Genomic DNA, 20,938 nt, shown 5'->3' with positions numbered 1-20,938 from the left:
CATCATTTTCTCCATATTGCAGCCCAATACTACCAGTTAGCAAACCTGATAAATCAGTACGACTAGTTTTAGATGCTAGTGGCGTAAACAAAATTATAGTACCAGTAAGAACAAAATCAGATAATTCAGATGAACAATTGCTAAAATTTCATAACACCAAATATTTCAGCACCCTTGACCTTAAAAAATCTTACTGGCAAATAAAGTTACATGAGGAGAGTAGAAAATATTTGTCTGCAATGGCAGGAGTTATGAATTTCAAGTTCTACGCTTTGGCTTAAACATTAGCGCAGTCGTATTTATATCAGCTTTGGACAAGGTCTTAGGACCTAAATTGCTCAGTAAAGTTACCATTTATGTTGACGATATGTTAATAGCCACATCGACTTGGGCAGAACACATCAGTATAATAGAAAAGGTATTTCAGAGATTTACAAAGTATGGAGTAACAGCAAATCTAAAGAAATCTAACTTTGGCAAAGAACAAGTGAAATTTTTAGGACATATCGTATCAGAACAGGGTATATTAACAGGGCCAAAGAAACTAGATGCCATATGTAATTGTCCATCCTTGAGGAACAGAACAAAATTGACAGCATATCTAGGACTAACTTCCTTTTTCCGATAATTTATACCACAGCGGCTTATAAATAGCGATGCCCTACTTAACCTGTTAAGAAAGAATAAGCCTTGGTTATGGGATGAGAGATGCCAGGAGGACTTTATCACAATTGAAAATGCATTAACATCAGCAAACATTCTGAGTAATCCTGACATGTCCAAAGAATTTTGTTTAAGTACGGACGCCCCGTCTCAAGGGCTGGGGGCATGTTTGTTCCAGACACAAGAATAAAAAGGAAAAACCGTCGCCAAAGTCATCAGCTTTGCCAGCAGAGCGTTATCAGAGGCGGATAGATCATATTCCGTATCAGAACTGGAAATTTTAGCAGTAATTTAGGCGTTTAAGAAATTTGAGCATTTTCTTTAGGGTAAAAACACTTAAGTCTACTGTGATCACCAATCATTATCTTTTCTCTTAACATGTAAACTGTTACCCCAAAGACTAGCGAGGTGGTGTTTGTACCCGCAGGAATTCAGTTTTGAAATAATATACATAAAGGGCAGTCAGAATGTTATTGCAGATGCATTATCCATATTACTGCAGGGAGTAGACAAGTTCAGTGAACTGTCTGAACACGATTCAGAAATCTGTACATTATTGATGCAAAGTAGTACACAAAAATCAGACTACAAAAAATTTTGTAAACAAATGGGAATAATACAACAGCAAGACAACAGGTGGATAAAGGTAATACAAAATCTTAACCGGAATGCAAACCACAAGGTAAGTAAATGGTATCAGTTACACAAAGGCTTTTTGTTCCACCAGAAGCAGGAAAGTTCTAACCATTGGTGTGTATGCCTTCCAGAGGAATATATCGACGAATTTATCAAACACACACACGAAGTATGGGGACACTATGGAGTAACAAAATGTACAGACACGATTTCTAAACTTTGTTACTTTCCTAATTTATGATGATGTGTTTCACAACTATTGAGAAAGTGTGCTATTTGTCAACGAACAAAACCATGCAATATGTCAAAGTTTGTAGAACTACACCCCATACTAACCAAAGCTCCACTAGAAATGGTTTCTCTGGATATCGCAGGGCCATATCCTAGAGCAAAAGATGGTGTCAAACACATAATAGCTCTTTACGATATTTTCACAAAATACATCGAACTTTATGCTATCAAAACCACTACAGCCAGTAGCATCATAAGGTGAATTGAAGAGGATTATTTACGAGGAGTAGGGAAACTTAAACTCATATTAACAGACAATGCAGCCTATTTTGTAGGAAGAAAATGCAAACAATTCATGAGCACACAGGGCATTAAACACATCTTGGTAAGTTTTTTCCAGCCAGAAGCAAGTCCCATGGAGAAGGTGTTTAAAGAATTCAATAGATTTATAAGGACATACACTCATAATAAGCATTCACGATGGATTGAATACGTGACTCCATTTATGCAAATAGTAAACAGTCTCCCCCAGTCTTCCACAGATTTCACTCCTAATGAACTGTTGTTTAACACAAAGCAAACTGACGAATGGGAATCACCCATACCAAAATTACCTACTAAAGAGTTAACTTTACAGAATAAAATCAGACAAGCAGTAACTACACTTGCGAGTAGAGCAGAATACAGAAAGAAAATATACAACAAAAAGTTAAAACGAGTTACACATTTTTTTCGAAGGGCAACGAGTCCTCTTGAGAACACATCCCAAATCATACTCCGAGCAATACATCTTAACCAAACTTCTACATAGGAGAGAGTGAAACAAAATCATGTACAAAAAAAGGAATGATGTTTTATGGTCATTTGTTCACGCATTACAGCACATTCGTAATTAATGTCTTTGCCGACGCTTATGGTCGGTCTTTGATTCCGTCGTTATAGCTGTTTCACTTTTTAATGAATTTTAGCCCTACCATATCCAGGGGGAGGGGGGGCTTTCACCATGTACCAACACAATAACAAGCTACTATCTTCTATGAAAGAGTTACTTGATGATACGTTCAAGAAGAACTATCATAAATTGTTATTTGAAACGTGTGCTTATAGTATTAACAGATTTCAATGTGCGTGGTAAATCTCCTCATCCCTTTGTATTCGTCAAACCTACCACTTGCTGTAAAAATTAAACTAAGAAGGAAATAAAAATTCACTATTGTGTATTCCTCAGAATGTTAAAGTGCATGCAAAAACTTCAGATTTGTGTAACATAGCAGTGTGTGTAGTGTTGCTCATCAGTTCAATTGTACCACATCAATTTGACAGTTCGAAAGCTATTTTTTTTGCAATTGGATGGTGAACTATTAAATGTGATGTAGAAATTGACATTTAAAATTGCCTGTTTTAACATATGTTGGCTAATGACAAGTAAAGTGTGTTTATTAGGCAGTCCACAATCCTACCCCTTTACGTTGAAACATATAATTTATTTCAACAGAATTAGAACGTGTAATAAAGTCACGCTTTTTTAAGGAAACGGATAAAGGTAAAAAAATTGTGAATTCGGCTTATGCCGCTGTACATTTCGCTTCCCTCTAGGCCGACCAATAATTTAATCATATTCGAGAGCTGTAGTGTATGAATGACCATCTTTGACGTGTCTGTTTCGATTACTGACTTCTTCGATCAGAACCACATGAAAAATTCTTTGCTGTCCTATTTTGTTCAGATTGTCGTAACCACTATAGTAAGGGTTGGCTCTAATGACATGCGTGTGAATATGGGGGAGTATGGTGACTTTTGAAGATAGGGTGTTTATTCATGTCAGCCAGTGTGACGTCATTGAAGTTTTTCTCTAGTGAGACACCGGCATTTTGAACAGAGGCAGGATTGGCTATCGAATTTGGTTAAAAATGGCGTCTGATTCAGTTAAAAATCGAATGCAAGTTTTTAAGAACAAAGGCAAGGATCAGGATGTAAGTATCTAAAATTAGTTGCGTTTTCGTAGTGTTTCACTTGTAATACCCCGTATGTGGCTCACAAGTGGGACGAAAATATGGAGACAACCCAACGTCTACACAATATAACTCGTGCAACTGTGTACCTGAGAATGTAGAATATATTTTAAAAGTTTTGTAGTAATTGTGGATTACTTCTGTACACACATGCAGAATATTTTATACTACTGGATATCGTTCTAGTCTTCGCAACTGTGCAATATAATCTACACGTTTGTAACAGTTGATAGCGATTTATATGAATGCCATGGAAAAGTCAGTGTCAGCTGATCGTAGCATAGTGTAGCGTCATGTGCGAATGGAAATCTAATAGTGGCTGCTACTATGTTTCTTGTTTTCGAAGACAGTGAGGTCACCAATACCTAAACTATTAATGCCACTGAGTCACTAAAGCCCCCATATTTCGTTCCCAGTTTTGCAGTGTAATATAAATAATGGAGTTGTTATGATGTATATGGACTAATCTTGTGGAAACAACTTCGTTTTTCTCAAGTAGGTATAGTTTACGTATCCAGTAGTTGAGGAATTAGCCCCTTACAGCAGAAAAATGGAAAAATTCCAGTGGCATATGAACAGTAATAGTAGGAGGCTCTAAACAAAGTAAGGCGATACTGTATTTTCGAATGCAGTTGAGTGTTAATAAATGTTGTTAACTATTGTGACAGGATGGCTACATCCTGATAACCTCTTAATTTCATAATTGAACATTTTCAGTTCTTTATGGTTAAGAATGAAATCTCTGCATAAATAGGTGTCCTGAATTGTATAACCATTATTATTAGATATACTTAAATCAGAAATATATGTTTAAAATTGGTATTTAATTTTTAAAGTGGATACTTCATTCTCTATCCATATTGTGTGTGCCAAATCGTTTGGATGTAGTTATATGGAGTTAAGACCTAATTTTTGTGTAGCAGTTTCATGGGTAGGCCTAATTTCCTTGCAGTGTGCTAGTCCATAAAGTGAAGACATGTTATTCATATACAGGAATAGATTAGCAAACATTTGTACTGATACCGTATGCTCCATTAATATTTTTGTTTTACCAATATTTAATTAAACAGCAGTGGCAGAAGTTTCAAGGCAGTCCATTGAAACAAATCACTTGTGGCATGTACAAAGCAAAAATATTTTCAGACTATCAAGAATATTATAGATATTAAGTCAAAACCTGATCACTCCCTGTCAGGCCATTTTTTTCTGTTGAAAATATGGTTTGTTTCATTGTGAGCTTTTGTAAATGGGTTCATTGACCAGACAGGTATGTAAATCTTTGATTGTTTGGTATAAGTGCCTCAAGTGTTAAAATATTGGGCATTTTGTTACTTTGAATGTTTTCAGTGTTGGTTGATGCTTTAAACAGTGTTCTACCATGATTCGTGTGGCACAGTGTTCACCTTTGGTGATGCTTTTAAAGGGGAGAAAGAAGGGTATGGGGAAGAAAAAGCTACCTCAATGTTCATTCACTGTTGAATTGTCAGTCCCTCCTGACTGACTATATAAACATGTAGGCCTACTTGAGTTAAAGGAAACACCACACCACCTCTAAAAGGGCTACACCTAATTAGTGTGATAGTTGAAGTCTTTACTTTCATGTATTGCTGTACTTTATTGTAAACCTTATAAATAAAAGAATTAGCAGTGAAGCTGTATCTGTGGTCTGAATAGATGGACTTAAAAAACCAAATATACCTTTAGTAATAGCTTACCTTACCTACAATATTGTATATTCACTGACATGTCAAGTATACTGGGGGAGGTGACCTAAATATTAGACACAAGCACAAAATTTGTTTGTACTGTTTCTTTAAACAAAATACCTATTAAGGAGAATCTACTTTAAAATGACAGTGTATTTAATTCTTTATAGTTACAAGTATAGAGTAGGAAAACTATGTATTTTGGGCTGAAAATCTTAAATGTGGTATGGTTGGTCCAAAATATGGTGTAAATGAGATTTTGTATACACAGGTCAGAATGTTGAGGTCTTAAAAATTAGACAAGAGAAACAAAAAATGTGACATATGTATAACTGGTATTTTTTGGGGGGATATTTATAATATGAAGCTTACACCAGTGAACTGCAAAAATTTGTTTCTTGTTTTTAATGATATTACAGTCAACCAGCATTGGTAGGGGGCTGTTTTAAAATTACTAGGCCTACCTGCAATGTGACACTATTATAAAAATAAGAGATACATAAAAGTTTAGCTTTTTTCTTTCTTTCCATGAACATCAATAAAACCATTAAGCACAACGCAGATTACTCATGTGACATTTCCCATCCTGGAGGCAACATAAGGAATTGGCAATTTTGCCATCACATCACTCTCAACAGTCAGAGAAGTCTTTAATTTAATTTGAAAACTGGTTTGGATTTCTCTAGAGGCTCTATAGACATAACTTGGTTATTTTAGAGTACTTTCTGTGTGATGCAAACATATGCAGCTGTATGAATTCTTCTTTCCACCTTCAGATTTATCCAAAGTATTAACTTCTCCACTTGCATGTGCTGGTTTGTGATTACAATAGGATGTTGTGGGTCCTGCAAAAACACTAACATTATCCAGACTGTCTTCACTCTTCAAAGAGAGATGTTGCCCCTATTTTCTGGGCTGACTTCTGTAACTGCCATAGCTTTGGTCAGTAATAGCTCTCTGGCTCTTATTGTTTTGACCATCCTACTCATTTTTTGTTTGGTGACTTTTCTTTTTCACAAGTGAGTTTGCTGTATTTGGATGAGATCATTACCTGTGGCAATGGGTGTGACTGCTGGGTCACAATTTTGTTTTTTAATTTTATGGAGGTGTAACTTCATGAAAACTTTATGAAGATTCACTGCTGTAAATAAATTTGCATTTCTACCTTTAGAATCTGCTTGAAGTTCACTTCCTTCACAGCAAGGCAAAATGCAGTCTTCAGAAATGATGTGACACAGCTCAAGACTATCACCAGTGACATACATGGGTTCATTCAATTTTGTTTTGCTTATGTATTACACCTGTGAACTTTTTGGGATCAAGTTGAACGGCATACTGTGATCTATCATAGGGATGGAGTGTGGTGTTCTTGAAGCCTGAAATTTGTTTTTAGGCGTGAAAGCATCTGGCAAATTCTGACTTAGACCGTGTACATGGGGTTTCTTCTTTGTCACTGAATCAACACAGTATTCGGTGTTCTTGAACGGCTTTAAGGAACTTACCCAAAGGTTGCAACTAATCAGCTATGTATGGTGACTGTTACATAATTGCAGCTGTTGTACTTCACTTTCTCAATTACTTTGCGATCTAAATGACTAAGGTGCCCAACTGGAGGCAAAAGGAAAGGTCTTTCTTTTACAGTAGCACAGAAATGACTAAAGTAGCAGGACAAGAGAATGTCATCAAACCATGAACTGTATTTAAATAAAATGTGCCAAGCACTTTAAACTTGAAAATCTACAGTGTCTGTATTCTTTCTTGCACTAATGCCAACAGCTGCAAGAAATAAGTCTGTATTCTGTGCAATGTGCATTATTGTCAACAGTAGGAAGAAATACACATTTTAGTGTATGGAACTGCATGATTAATAAAATTTAATGTATCTTGTTTAGGAATCAACTGTATCATATTTTGAAGCAGTCTATCATGTTTAAGCAGTAGATTGACTCCATAATTTTATCCGTGTAGTAAATGTAGACATAATGAATAATCCAGCAGACAGAGCTGTTATCTGTGAAAAAACTAATTATGACTAAATTTTCCCAAACAAAGGCAGTGTAAATAACAGTAGGAGCATTCACGATATGTTAGGTTTACACATGAATTGACTGGGTGTGTAATTTTTTGGAAAAATTATGTGTGTTAATGTTAGGACACATTACTTACATGCTGTGTTTTATTGTGTGCTCTTGGATATAGAGGAATGTATGGTAAGTAGGCAGCTTTGACCAGTGTTACAGGAAATGACACATTCTGTAAACAAATATAATAGAGGGAAACATTCTACGTGGGAAAAATATATCTAAAAACAAAGATGATGTGACTTACCGAACAAAAGTGCTGGCAGGTCGATAGACACACAAACAAACACAAACAAACATACACACAAAATTCAAGCTTTCGCAACAAACTGTTGCTTCATCAGGAAAGAGGGAAGGAGAGGGAAAGACAAAAGGATGTGGGTTTTAAGGGAGAGGGTAAGGAGTCATTCCAATCCTGGGAGCGGAAAGACTTACCTTGGGGGGAAAAAGGACAGGTATGCGCGCGCGCGCACACACACACACACACACACACACACACACACACACACACACACACACACACACACACACACACACACACACACACACGCTTGTGTGTGTGTGTGTGTGTGTGTGTGTGTGTGTGTGTGTGTGTGGGCGCATACCTGTCCTTTTTCCCCCCAAGGTAAGTCTTTCCGCTCCCAGGATTGGAATGACTCCTTACCCTCTCCCTTAAAACCCACATCCTTTCGTCTTTCCCTCTCTATCCCTCTTGTTTGTGTGTCTATCGACCTGCCAGCACTTTCGTTCGGTAAGTCACATTATCTTTGTTTTTAGATATAAATTCTGTAAACAATATGACAACAGTAACATGTTGTTGTTTTTTAAATGGGCTAAGCTACAGATCAGTCTGTTACCCCTACCAGGTTTATTTAGATTCATATTCATTGGCTTTGCCAACTCAAAACTGTCCTCTCTCAGCCTAACCAGTATGTTGTGCCAGACTGCATATTGGTGTGTCACTGCAGTAAGTTTCTTTCTGCCAGCTAACAACAAAACAGTGAGTATATGCACCAAAAGGTGTCAAGACAGCAGCCATTAACATTGTTTCATGAGCCAAAGTCAACAGCTCGTATAAAATATTCCTCTTGACATCTCTTTGTTAGTCACACGTTGACTGGACATAATTTAGGTGATTTTTTTTATTTTTTTTTTTTTATTGCTTGCCTACTAGAATTGGCAAAAGCTGTTGTTTGCTTTTGGCAGGTGGCCTGTGTAATTATGTACACACAAAGCTTATCATTACTGTTGAACCTAGAAAGTGTTTCAAATTTTAAATACAAAAAAGTTTAATGAAAATCTTACTGTTTCATTCCCTCCTTCCTTTTGACACAGTATTGTGTTACTACAGATTCATCAAACACTTAACTTTCAGCTGTATACATTAATATTTAACAATTATACTCGTAGCATAACTTCATGCTTTCCTGGGATTAGAGGAATCTATGGAAACTGGGTGACTTTGGGATGGTTTAGATTGTTTCAGCTCATTACCAACCTTGTACTGTTGCAATACAGCCTTTAAAGAGGCATTGTTATCCGATGCTGTTTCCAATGTGCTCCCTGCCCTTTCAGAAGGTGAGGCTTGTTCGTCCACGCCTCACACCACACCCCATGGCAAGCCCCTGCAGTAGTCAATGTGGTAAGTGGTGGACATGTGCTTACACACCCACCATCCCCCAAAAAAGTGCTAAATTATGTTGTGTAGAGTAGTCGGCACATTATAAAGCAGTACATTGCCAAGCTATCAAATTCCACATTTTGTGCCTATTACGTGGACGATTAAATTCAGAGATTGGGATACTGAATGGTCAGACATCTGTGGTAGACTGTTTCTGCCTGCTGGTGTTTAGAACAACTACACCTGATAGTATGTAATTTATATCTTTAGTTTTTCAAGACACTACTAATATAAAGTTTAGTATAGTTATATTATTATTATTATTACTATTACTACTGTGTAATGAAAACTATGTGCTTTGACAGGCACAGTTTTCAAACAATGCCATACTTGCTAATACCGTGGTAACTACGGAAAGAATGGAAAGAATTTGGAGTGTTTGTAAACCTGTAAGAAAAAGGATTAATTCTGAGAAATGGTTGTGTGATCTAATTTGATTTTTCACTATCTTTCTTAGGAAATGCGGAGGAGGAGAAACGAGGTGACAGTTGAACTGAGGAAAAATAAAAGAGAAGAAACACTCCAGAAAAGAAGAAATGTGCCAATAGCAGACTCAGCAGGTAAACATGTTTTATAACAGAAGGGGATTCATATTATTTAAGGATTTTGCATTTATTGCATTGCACTCAGATTAAAGCATTAGGTGCAAAAATTTAGTTTAAGTGAATGGGAGGAAGGTGTAAAGAGAGAGAGAGTGTGTGTGTGTGTGTGTGTGTGAGAGAGAGAGAGAGAGAGAGAGAGAGAGAGAGAGAGAGAGAGAGATATTGTGACTTTGTATTAATACATAGACTTCTTTATTTTAGATGAAGATGAAGTTGAACGACCAATTAATTTGTCACAGTTAGTCCAGAATGCAGCAAGTGACAATCCCACTGTACAGCTAAATGCTGTTCAGGCTGCACGTAAGCTTTTATCATCAGACCGCAATCCACCAATTGATGATCTTATTGACAGTGGAATTTTGCCTATTCTTGTTAGATGCCTGGAGTGCCACGACAAGTAAGTTGTGAGAACCTGATTGTTTGGCAGTATTATTGGTTAGTGTTCTAAAGTTGCCAGTACAGGTTTTTGATCTTCTAATAAACTGTCCGAAGACTTTTTAAAATACTTGGTTATATACATTTTATTAATACCATTTTTGTCTGTAAATTAGTTGCTGTATTGAGTTGTTTCCTCCTAACATTGCATGTAAAATTTGAAAAACACAAGAATAGGAACAGAATTAAAAAAAACCAGTCTATTAATTTATAACTGACAACATCCTGAAGATTTAAGAGCATAAATAACTGTTTAATCCGAAGTACATCTGCTGCAAAGAAAAAAAGAATAGTTACCGTGGTACTGGATTGATAAACATTGCCTGCATTTGTTACAAAATTACTGTTAAGAGATATACCTGGAGACTACAATTTATATTTTGTGAATACTTCACTCCATTCTTTAGTTTTGTACCTTTTGAAGATTCCAGTTGCTTCATTTCATTGCTATCATATCTGCTGCTCTCTTGGGTAATAACCATTATTGATATATTTGTTGTTCCATCACACCTCAAGGCAACAACTGCCAACATTGCTCTGCAAAATGTATTTAAGTAATTGTGTGTCCTTTGTTTTAGGCTCTTACTGACAAATTAGTTCTAATTTGTTCCCAGTTTTTGGATACTGAGATCATTGTAGTAGTTGATTGGTATGAGATGTTCATTAGCTAATCACACATACACAAGTCGTTCTCTTTCCAGAAATTGAGTTATGCTATGAACATTTTGTAAAAAGTGAATTAACCCAGTGTGACAAAGGTATCAGGAATTGTATGAAGTTTGAAATAATTTCTATGATTGTACAATGTAATGAAAATTAAAATCTTGCAGATTTTCAGTGATTGTACTATTTAAATTCAGTTTCTTTCACATGTGGTGGCTTGATAAGTGTTTCTTGATATGGTTTTCATACAGTAGCAGAACAGGAATGAAAAAAGTTATATTAGTCATTTAGTAGATAAAGATTGCTTTTGATTACTTTTATACTTATGCCGCAATGTGAGTTATCCTGATTTTAGTTTATTCCTCCACAGCAAACAAGTCAAACTTATCTTATTGAGAAATTGCTATTTAGAGGGAACAAGTTTATTTTTTGTAGATCACACATTTTAGTTAAACTGTATTTATATAGTAAATGAATGGAGAAGATGAAAAGATCTGTACAACCTGTTATTCCCCTATTCAGTGTTAGCACAAATCTCCTTTTATTATTTTTTCTTTTGTTCTACAGGGTGTATAAGACCCGGGACATCCGGGAAGAACCCGGTAATTTTTTCATCTGGGGAAAAACCCGGGAACTTTTTAGAATTCCGGGAACTTTTTAGAATTCCGGGAACTTTTTAGAATTCCGGGAACTTTTTAGAATTCCGGGAACTTTTTAGAATTCCGGGAACTTTTTAGAATTCCGGGAACTTTTTAGAATTCCGGGAACTTTTTAGAATTCCGGGAACTTTTTAGAATTCCGGGAACTTTTTAGAATTCCGGGAACTTTTTAGAATTCCGGGAACTTTTTAGAATTCCGGGAACTTTTTAGAATTCCGGGAACTTTTTAGAATTCCGGGAACTTTTTAGAATTCCGGGAACTTTTTAGAATTCCGGGAACTTTTTAGAATTCCGGGAACTTTTTAGAATTCCGGGAACTTTTTAGAATTCCGGGAACTTTTTAGAATTCCGGGAACTTTTTAGAATTCCGGGAACTTTTTAGAATTCCGGGAACTTTTTAGAATTCCGGGAACTTTTTAGAATTCCGGGAACTTTTTAGAATTCCGGGAACTTTTTAGAATTCCGGGAACTTTTTAGAATTCCGGGAACTTTTTAGAATTCCGGGAACTTTTTAGAAATCCGGGAACTTTTTAGAAATCCGGGAACTTTTTAGAAATCCGGGAACTTTTTAGAAATCCGGGAACTTTTTAGAAATCCGGGAACTTTTTAGAAATCCGGGAACTTTTTAGAAATCCGGGAACTTTTTAGAAATCCGGGAACTTTTTAGAAATCCGGGAACTTTTTAGAAATCCGGGAACTTTTTAGAAATCCGGGAACTTTTTAGAAATCCGGGAACTTTTTAGAAATCCGGGAACTTTTTAGAAATCCGGGAACTTTTTAGAAATCCGGGAACTTTTTAGAAATCCGGGAACTTTTTAGAAATCCGGGAACTTTTTAGAAATCCGGGAACTTTTTAGAAATCCGGGAACTTTTTAGAAATCCGGGAACTTTTTGTTTTAGTTTTCAGTTAAATTTTTGTAATTTTGACGGGTAAAAACAGATAATCTAACAAACGATATTACTGTATCCCGCTACTGCAGAATAAAACTGCAGCATTAAAACATGAACGAGAGAAAAAAAATGAAAATAAAACTTAAATTGCAAAGTAAATGTGCCATATAAGGTAATACAGCCAACAGCAAAATGTTTCAGACTTCAGGAAGCTATGCAATGCTTCGTAACAACAAATTGCCTCCGATGAGCATGACATCACAACTGTTTACTTTTGATTCATTTAAGCAATTACGAGCGGGCTGATGCACACGCGCAGTTGAGTCGTGTATGAGTAATACTTTCTCCCGCTTCTGGCTACACAATTCATGTGTAAGCAGCAGTAGCAGCAGCCAGCCACGTGGGGTACCCGGAAAAATTTTATTGGTGCGCCAAAGCTGGCAGATTCAACGCGTGCAGCAGACCCGGATCTAGGGGATGGCAAACTGGAGTATCTGAGCCAGGTGGCAATTAGGGGGGGAGGGGGCAAATTTATGTTCTTAAGGGAAAAAACCTTGTTTCACAAAGCACCTAGCATCCAGCGCATGTTGGTCTATCGATTATTCATAGGATTTTGAAATGCACCCTTGCTGGTTTTTGGACATTTTTGAACACATTCTAAGTTGATTTCTGATTGAATTATAAGTTGATTTTTGAATGCGTGCATAGTGTACGTGATGTCTGCCAGGAGAATCCTCGTCGCATCTTGAAATGAACTTTCCTACAGACAAAACAAGATGGGGCTATACGAGCTGAAAGGAATAAAGCTGAACCGGTGAATGCCAACTGCTGCTTGTTTATGTGGTGGATTCGGTTTGCAAATGTTCAGTGTTGTCATAATTACTAGCAAAATCCATAGATCCAGACTACCAGAGTGTAAATAAATGACTAATGGGGATAACAGGTAAGAAAGATTATGTATTAGCTTCTTGGTGTATCCAAGAAAGTGAAATTCTGACAGAAAATTTTTGGCCAAATTGCTACACTAAACGGGGCTAGTTGTCATCCCCAGCAAGCAGCTGCTTAAGTTCCATTCTGGAAGTAGCACGGAAAACGCATTGTACGAACACGTAATAACACCAAACTGGAGAATAGTCACTGTATAACTAAACCGGTGATTGTGCCATTGTTAGTAAAGGTAACTGGAGAATGAGTTTTGACAGTGGTAGGATTAGTTATAGAATTAGTGATGACAAGATTGTTTCCTAGAAAGAGGGAGGAGAAGAAATGGGGACATCACACAAATTATAGAATAATATGACTACTCCAAATTTATACAAAAATTTCGGTCTCATACATGATAAACTGGAGTGTGTGAATTAAATGTGAAACTGTTTCCTAACATAAAACTTTTTGATTGTAGTAGGCCAAATAGATATTTCGTATTGGTACTTCATGAATTATATTGTCGTACTATAAAAATGATAATTATTGCCAAAACAGTCTCGCTTATTTGGTGTGTGTTAAAATTGCTGCAATATTAGAAAGGCATATTTTGTTTTATCCAGCACACAGTGACAAAATAGACGTAATCAGATTGAGAAACCACACCAGTCTTGGGTACTGTTTGTATTAACAACTTTTTCAGTATTAGGCAACATGTTGATTTTTCATGTAGCAAAACGTTTGACGAACTTTGATGAGGTAATAGTTCTTTCACGGAAAGGAAAGCACGCCATATAAAGCTGTAGCAAGATTAGAGAGAAAAATCGTTAGGACCTAAGGATTGAGGAAATGTATAATGTCTTGCCTGTCTCTTGTCTTAGCTGGTTTTAGGTATCCTATATTTAATTTTATGTCACACAAAATGGCAAGTTATTAGTTAATAGGTAATAAAGAGTGCAAATTTTCCGAAGAGTTCTTGTTCTCACAATTAAAAGTAATTCCATCCAGTATTAATTGAGTTTCTTTTTAAAGAGGGGCAGGATGTCAAACCGGCCAACTGCGAGCAGGAGAGGCACCACAGGACACACAAATTTCCATTGTCCTGAATTTAGTTTGATGGCATCCATTACAGAATATACACATTTCAATTCCACAGAGCGAAATACAGTGACATGCGATAGAAGAATGCTGTACGAAGAGGCGTGGTCCTGCACTTCGGCACACTTAAGACCAAATAACATGTCTTACATTTCCTTGAAGATATATGTTTTATGTACAAGACTCTTCAGAAAGATGTGCAAAATTAACTTATTTTTGAAAAGTCTTTTTTAATTTTTGATGTTCTGATGCACAGAGCAGTCTGAGTTATAGTGGGTAGTCTCCACGTGACCTGTGTTAACATTTAGTAATTTTTCTGTTTCCTCTTCGTTTACTGCACTCACGTCTAATGAAACAAGATGGATTTCTGTAGCTGGGAGCTATCAATTAAAATAAAATAAATTCACATAATTACGGAAGGCTAAAATATGTCACTAGTTTCAGATTTTATTTTATTTCCACCTTTCTGACTGTCAAGCATTAATCGCCTTGCAGTTTGCTAAAGAATTTTGGCTTTTATTAAACTTTCCTGCTGACGCAGTTAATTTATTGGAAACGAAGTTTCATTCCACACTGTTGGCTAGTTTCAACTATTTGCTTCATTTCAAGTGCGCGTTTTCATCTTCTAGCATGTGTTGCATTATGCCATGATGGAGAACAAAACATGAGATAATACAGCACTGATACCCCAAGAAAATTGTCCCGAAAACCACACCGAAAAGCTTAATATCAGGTCAAGGCCTAAGTCATTGGGAATCTGGACATACGAATGCGCGCTTTAACGCGAACTACGCATTTTAGTATGGTTCAAGAAATTCCGACACTCTTAGGGTATCCTCTGATGTCTTGTTTCTTGATGACATAATGTAAGAAAGATCTTTTAATGTTGCACACGTACAAACATACAGGCTTCCTACATCACCGTAGCTGCGCAAGTGTGGCGACGCCTCTTATCTGGCAACTGCTGAAATGAATCTATTTCTAACAGGTCATGGGAAAATATTGTGAATTGTGGTTCGAAATGCATTATTTTCAAAGTAAATTTACTTTTACGCAATGTGAACTACGTGCGAGAATGTACGATGAATTTCTTAAATCAGAGCATTTAGAAGAATTTTGAGCCCAGAAGATTACAGATTTACGTTGGTATTAAAAATTTCACTGGCCTATTTGTGTGATGTATCTTAAAGTGTAACATGCTCTAAACAGATCAACATTATATGTGAAAGCTTAACTTCTTTTGTAGCTTATTAATCTTAGAGACAAATATATGCAAAAGTTTTGTTTTTCTTGTAGCAACACTATGTATATTAACTTTTCCTGTTCGTGGAATTCAAATTTATGCTTTCGTAATAGGAAAATAAACAGCGTACATGTTGCTGCACATCAAAGTTCTTTCCAACACATGTTTTTCTCCCCTGAGTTTAGTTTTCTAAAACACAGAGAAATTCTACGCTGCTGTATAAAACCATATCCATTCAAAGGATTGATAAGTTTTACAGTTCAACAGAAAGTATACTGTCACTTACTACGGAAAAGTGTATTTTCACCCAGGAGAAAATGTATTTTTAACCGGGAGGTCTGGGAAAAATCGGGGAATTTTTCTTCCTTGTCCATATATACACCCTGTTCTACCTTCTGGTTGTGCTTTCGCCTTCGTGTTTCTCCTAGTGGTCTCATAGCCTGTACATGTGCCATTCACTTCCAGTGTACTAAAGTGTTAATTTTCAAAGCTTATGTTTACTAGAGCAAAGTGACAAGTTATTGGTCTGGCAAACATTCTTCCAGTCAACAATACATTTGTTTCAGCATAGTCCCTTTTCAGGATAATATGCTTCATCCATGACTTTCGTTGTGCATGTACTCCGTCCCTGAAGTAAAATATTTATCTAATCTGCCATATCTTCATTGGACTCGATGTTTTACAGATATAAACTTCCTTGAGTGAGAGATTGACAGCTGGCGAATATTGAGGCTATTACAATAGTTAATATGTCCAATTGCACTTCTTTGATAACTATTTTGTTTCTGATGTGAAGTGTTGGATCCATGCTGCCTCTACTGTAACAAATTGGTGCATAAAATCAGAGTTTTCAGGGTGGCCCTAAAATTGCTGAGAAACTAATTTTCAGTAGTTTTCTTTAGTGCTGCATTAAACAGTGTGCCCATTTTGCACCTACATTTCTTGTACTTAATTCATCATGTAAAATGCACTGTAAGTTTTATGACAGGTTGCTGGTAACGTTATTTCACGTGACCAAATCAACCAGTTGTGTTACCATATGTAGAACTCTGTGTTTTCATCTGTTTTTGCAGTATTGGAACATCCATGTGGATTAAGTTCAACTGCTTTTGAATTTAGTGACCCATTTATTAACTGTAGGAAGTAAAAGAACAGGTTCCTTATGCAGTAATACCCTAAGTTAATGAACTGGTATCTAAGAATTTCTCACATTTATTATTTGGGTTTGTCCCAGTGCAACTGCCATAAGAACATTGTTCTTAAAACTTATTTTCAAACAATCACCCTTTAGACGCTTTTAAGTAGTAATTGCAAAATGAAACCCATGTATTAAAAAAATTGATAAAATGCTCTGTGAAACTGTTAGACCACATTAATAGGCCACAAAATCATTAGGATGCTACCTTTACAACAGATGTGCTAGTGCCTGTCAAGATTTTAACATCAGATATATTTACGTGATTGTATCATTTTTTTTTTTTCTCCACATTCATCAGTCACAAAATACATGGTAGCATTAAATTTGCAGATTAAGCTTTGTTTGCTAAGGTCATTATTTGAATATCTTAGTTTAGGGTCACCTTCCATTTGCAGACAAAACACAGGCGGATGTTACACACAATTTAATTAGGAAGTTTCAGCAAGAGGGAGGAGGGGAGCACCAGGAAAGGGAGCCGTGAGTGGTTGTGTGACTACCTCACTGGGATAAATGCTGTTGGTAGAAAATAATAGAAAGTAAATGTCTATACAACCTGTTAATTTGGTCAGTGGTAGCTGAAATAAATCAGGATGTATACACCTCAAGAAATCCAGGTAAAGGGGGAATTTTTTAGAATTTGGGACTTATTCATTGCTTTCGTTTTCGCTTTTTTTTTTTTTTTTTTGTAAATTTGACTGTAGGAACTGATACTCTAATGAAGAATTTTACTTCAGCCTTTTACTGCACAATAATTCTGCAGCGGTAAAATATAAACAAGAAACTAACACCAACACCAAAATAAAATGTTAGAAAAGGCGTCATTTACAACAAAACATGGTGCACATACAAGCTAACAGCAAGGTATGTCAAAGGCTTCAAGAAGAATGCTGTCAAATACTTCATAACAACAAATGGCTTTCAATGAGCATAATGTCACAACTGTTTACATTTCTAACAGGTCACGAGAAAATATTGCAAATGGTAGAATGAGAAGCATTACCTTCAAAGTGTATTTCCCTTTACTGAGATGAATTAAATTATGTGTGAGAATGTGCGAAGAATTCCTTAATTCAAAACTTAACATTTTGAGTACCAGCCAGTTAACAAAAATTTTGGGCCCACAAGACCAGAAACTTATGGCATTATTTAAGTTTACTGCCATATTTGTTATATCTAAATAACGTGCACTTAAAATGACTAAGCTGCAAGGTTAGTTTTTCATATTGGTTTTAGGTCATTAATAGATTACAAATTATACCACGACGGTGGTAAAAAGCATCATTATCCTTAAAGTGTGAGGTGTGTTCTTGAGTAATTTAAAGCATATTTCCTTTTATGTGGAAAATTTGAAGTGCTTGATGAAAGGCATTCAGCCAGGTACCCCACAAAATGTTTGGTGCACAGCAGTGAAATTTATAATCTTGCTTGTCAGCAATGTTCAGCCACTGCAGTGTAAGCTGTGCTCTTAGGATCCTGCTCAACTACACTATCATAAAAAAGCAATACATTTTTGACAACCAGTATTTTTATGTGAAAGTATAGCTTTTCTTGTGTGTATTTTTGTATGTGTATCTTCGTGCTGTTTGTGAAGTTATTGGCTGACTACATCAGGTGTCATACGCTCTGAATATTTGTTATTGGCTGGCAAGATCAAAGTTTAGATTTTAGTGCCACGCGGTCTGAGGAGCCTTGTCAGAGTTCATGCGGTATCTCTTCTGTTACTTGATTGTAAATGAAAAGCCCAAATTGCAATCAAACAAATTGATGGTACATGTTCCTACCAATAATTGGAAATATTTGTCAGTATTTTGACATGAAGTTGTTGGTAATCACATTACAAGGCTCAAAAGGCTAAATTACTTATATGGGTCCTATCTAGTGACATAACAGTTAATCATGGAATCCAAATTAGCTTTGAAATCTTATGAAAAATGAGCTGTTATGTCTTTATGAACTTTGCCATGCTGTTGTTTATGAGAAGGCATTCCACAGTCCATGTTTTTGTGAACACTTCAAATAAAATTCGCCTGAATCTGAATGTAATCTGAATTTAACTGGGCATATACTAAACAGCTGTATACATTTGTTTCTACAGTGGAGAGATTAATTCTAACTTGAATATGTGCACGCAGATCAGTGTTGATTTTAAAGGTTGGTGACTGTTCCATTGCTAGCTTGAAGTAGTCAGATTTCTGATTTAGTAAAAGAGAATTAAAAAAAGTCATTCACTTTAATTTATCAATGTTTTATGAGGAATAAATTGAGATTGCTAATGCAAAGAACAGCTAAGACTTTGAGATGTGGATGTGAGCTCATGGTTCAGTTGGATCACACTGGCAGTGTGATGCTAATTTTAAGTTAATGGTAAATTTTGAAGCATAGTCTACAAATGTGGGGACAAAAGAAAATTTGGTGCCGGAAAAGCAAACATCTGTAGATTGTGTTAGAAAAAGAATAAATTAAAGAATTCTAGTTCTATGTACCCAACTTCTAGAAGGCTGAAGCAAGGAAGGTTTTGTGAATTGGAGCAGCAGATTGTTTGGTATGCCAGGTTAAATAATGCGCCTTGCAGATTACTCACAGCTAATCAAATTAAGATGCTTGGGTTTTGCAGTGCATGCAATGTGGAATTCAAAGCAAATATGGGAAATATGGGCTGGTGCATGGGATGTCGAAGAAAGCAGGGCTTAAAATCCAGTGAAGAAAAACTAGCTATGTGACTTCTGTGGCATTTGATGAAAAAACTGTACTTGCTGTTCCGGTGTCATTTTACATAAGGAAACACATTTTTTGATAGGTTGTAAAGGCAGTGCCAATTAAATGCCAGCATCCAGTTCTGCTCTAGCAGATGTCAGGAAACTGCCTTTGTATGTAGTTCTTTGTAAGAAGAGGCCAAAAGAGGAATTTTCCAACCCCTTTTTATCTGGGAGGTTTTAAGACTGTTTTAACCCTTTAACTGCTCCAGACGTGTTAACACGTGTGCCTTTGTACCTGTCCCTATGTGCTCTGAATGTGTTCACGTTCACCACCAGTCCTTGTAGACACGTTCAGAGTACCAGGTAGAAGGACTGGTGGTGCGCATAAACACGTTCAGAGCACACAGGGACAGGTACAAAGGCACGCGCGTTAACACATCCAGAGCAGTTAAAGGTTAAGGTATGTGTGGGATTTGCTCTGTTGGACACTTCTATTGAAGAGAACGGTGTGCCTCAGGGTTCTGTGCTCAAGGTCGTCGTATTTGCCATGGCCATTAACCCTATTACGAATTGTATCCCGCCAAATATCTCAGGCTCATTTCATTGATGACTTTGCGATCTGTTGCAGCCCTCAATGACCCTGTCTACTTGAGGGGCAGCTTCAGTGGTGTCTATGATTTTTAACCAGGGAACATCAACAATGACTCCCACTTTTCTGCTGACAAGACTGTCTGTATGAACTTCTCTACAGTGACCAGTTTCTTCCCTGTTCCTGTCTCGGTCCATTCCTTCTTACATTTGACCCGACCACGTACTCGCGCGCTGCGAATGTCCGTGGCGGCATCCCGACCACGTACTCGCGCGCTGCTAATGTCCGTTGCGGCATCCCGACCACGTACTCGCCAGTTGCAGTCTTGGAGGTAAAACTGTATTGCTCTGCCATCTGTTAACAACAGCCGATGCTACTTCGCCAGCTAACTACAGACATATCTGTACTGCTCTGCTTCAAATATCTTTGTCATGAAGTGAAGTGAGGCAGTCGGGAGAAATAACGTGTTGTATCTTACAGTCCGAGCGACACTCTTGAACGCATAACGATGCAGCCAAACACTTCGCGCAGTCTTACTTCAGATCAAATTCTCGCAATTCTCAATGAACCGACGAATGGTTTAGACAGTATAAATGACAGCAGGAGTGATCTAGATGTTGACGATGAAAGTGATTTTGACTGTTTGGAAGAAACACCTGAAAGAAGTGAAGAAGAAACGGTGGACAGTGACGATGACATCGAACAAAGTGCACCAGTGAAACTCGCACGGAATGAAGAAGACTGGAAATGGCAAGAAGTTGACAGCTCTTATGTCTCTCTGAAAACACCATTCATTGGTAAATGTGGACCTGTGACACAGGTAAATCCTGCAGCTGAAGCGTTCATGCTGTATTTCTTTGAAACCAAATTAGAAACAATCATGTGTGAAACTAACAGTTATGCTGCAGATTATATACAAAAACAGACTGT

The 20,938-nt window shown here is 36.8% G+C and overlaps 1 protein-coding gene across 1 annotated transcript in view; it reads left to right on the top strand.

Moving 5' to 3' along the window:
• The first annotated feature begins 3,200 nt into the window (after positions 1–3,200).
• LOC126260120 (importin subunit alpha-3) overlaps positions 3,201–20,938 on the top strand; it is a 77,096-nt gene continuing 59,358 nt past the window's right edge. The window contains exons 1-3 of the mRNA XM_049957367.1: positions 3,201–3,503; positions 9,468–9,570; positions 9,814–10,009. Of these exons, the coding sequence (XP_049813324.1) occupies positions 3,441–3,503; positions 9,468–9,570; positions 9,814–10,009 (362 nt within the window). The 5' untranslated portion in view covers positions 3,201–3,440. The remainder of the gene's footprint in view (positions 3,504–9,467; positions 9,571–9,813; positions 10,010–20,938) is intronic.

The sequence above is a fragment of the Schistocerca nitens genome, chromosome 5 (assembly GCF_023898315.1).
Source record: "Schistocerca nitens isolate TAMUIC-IGC-003100 chromosome 5, iqSchNite1.1, whole genome shotgun sequence".
Classification (NCBI taxonomy): domain Eukaryota; kingdom Metazoa; phylum Arthropoda; class Insecta; order Orthoptera; family Acrididae; genus Schistocerca; species Schistocerca nitens.
The sequence above is the reverse complement of the archived record's forward strand: the minus strand, read 5'-3'. Positions and strand labels throughout refer to the sequence as shown.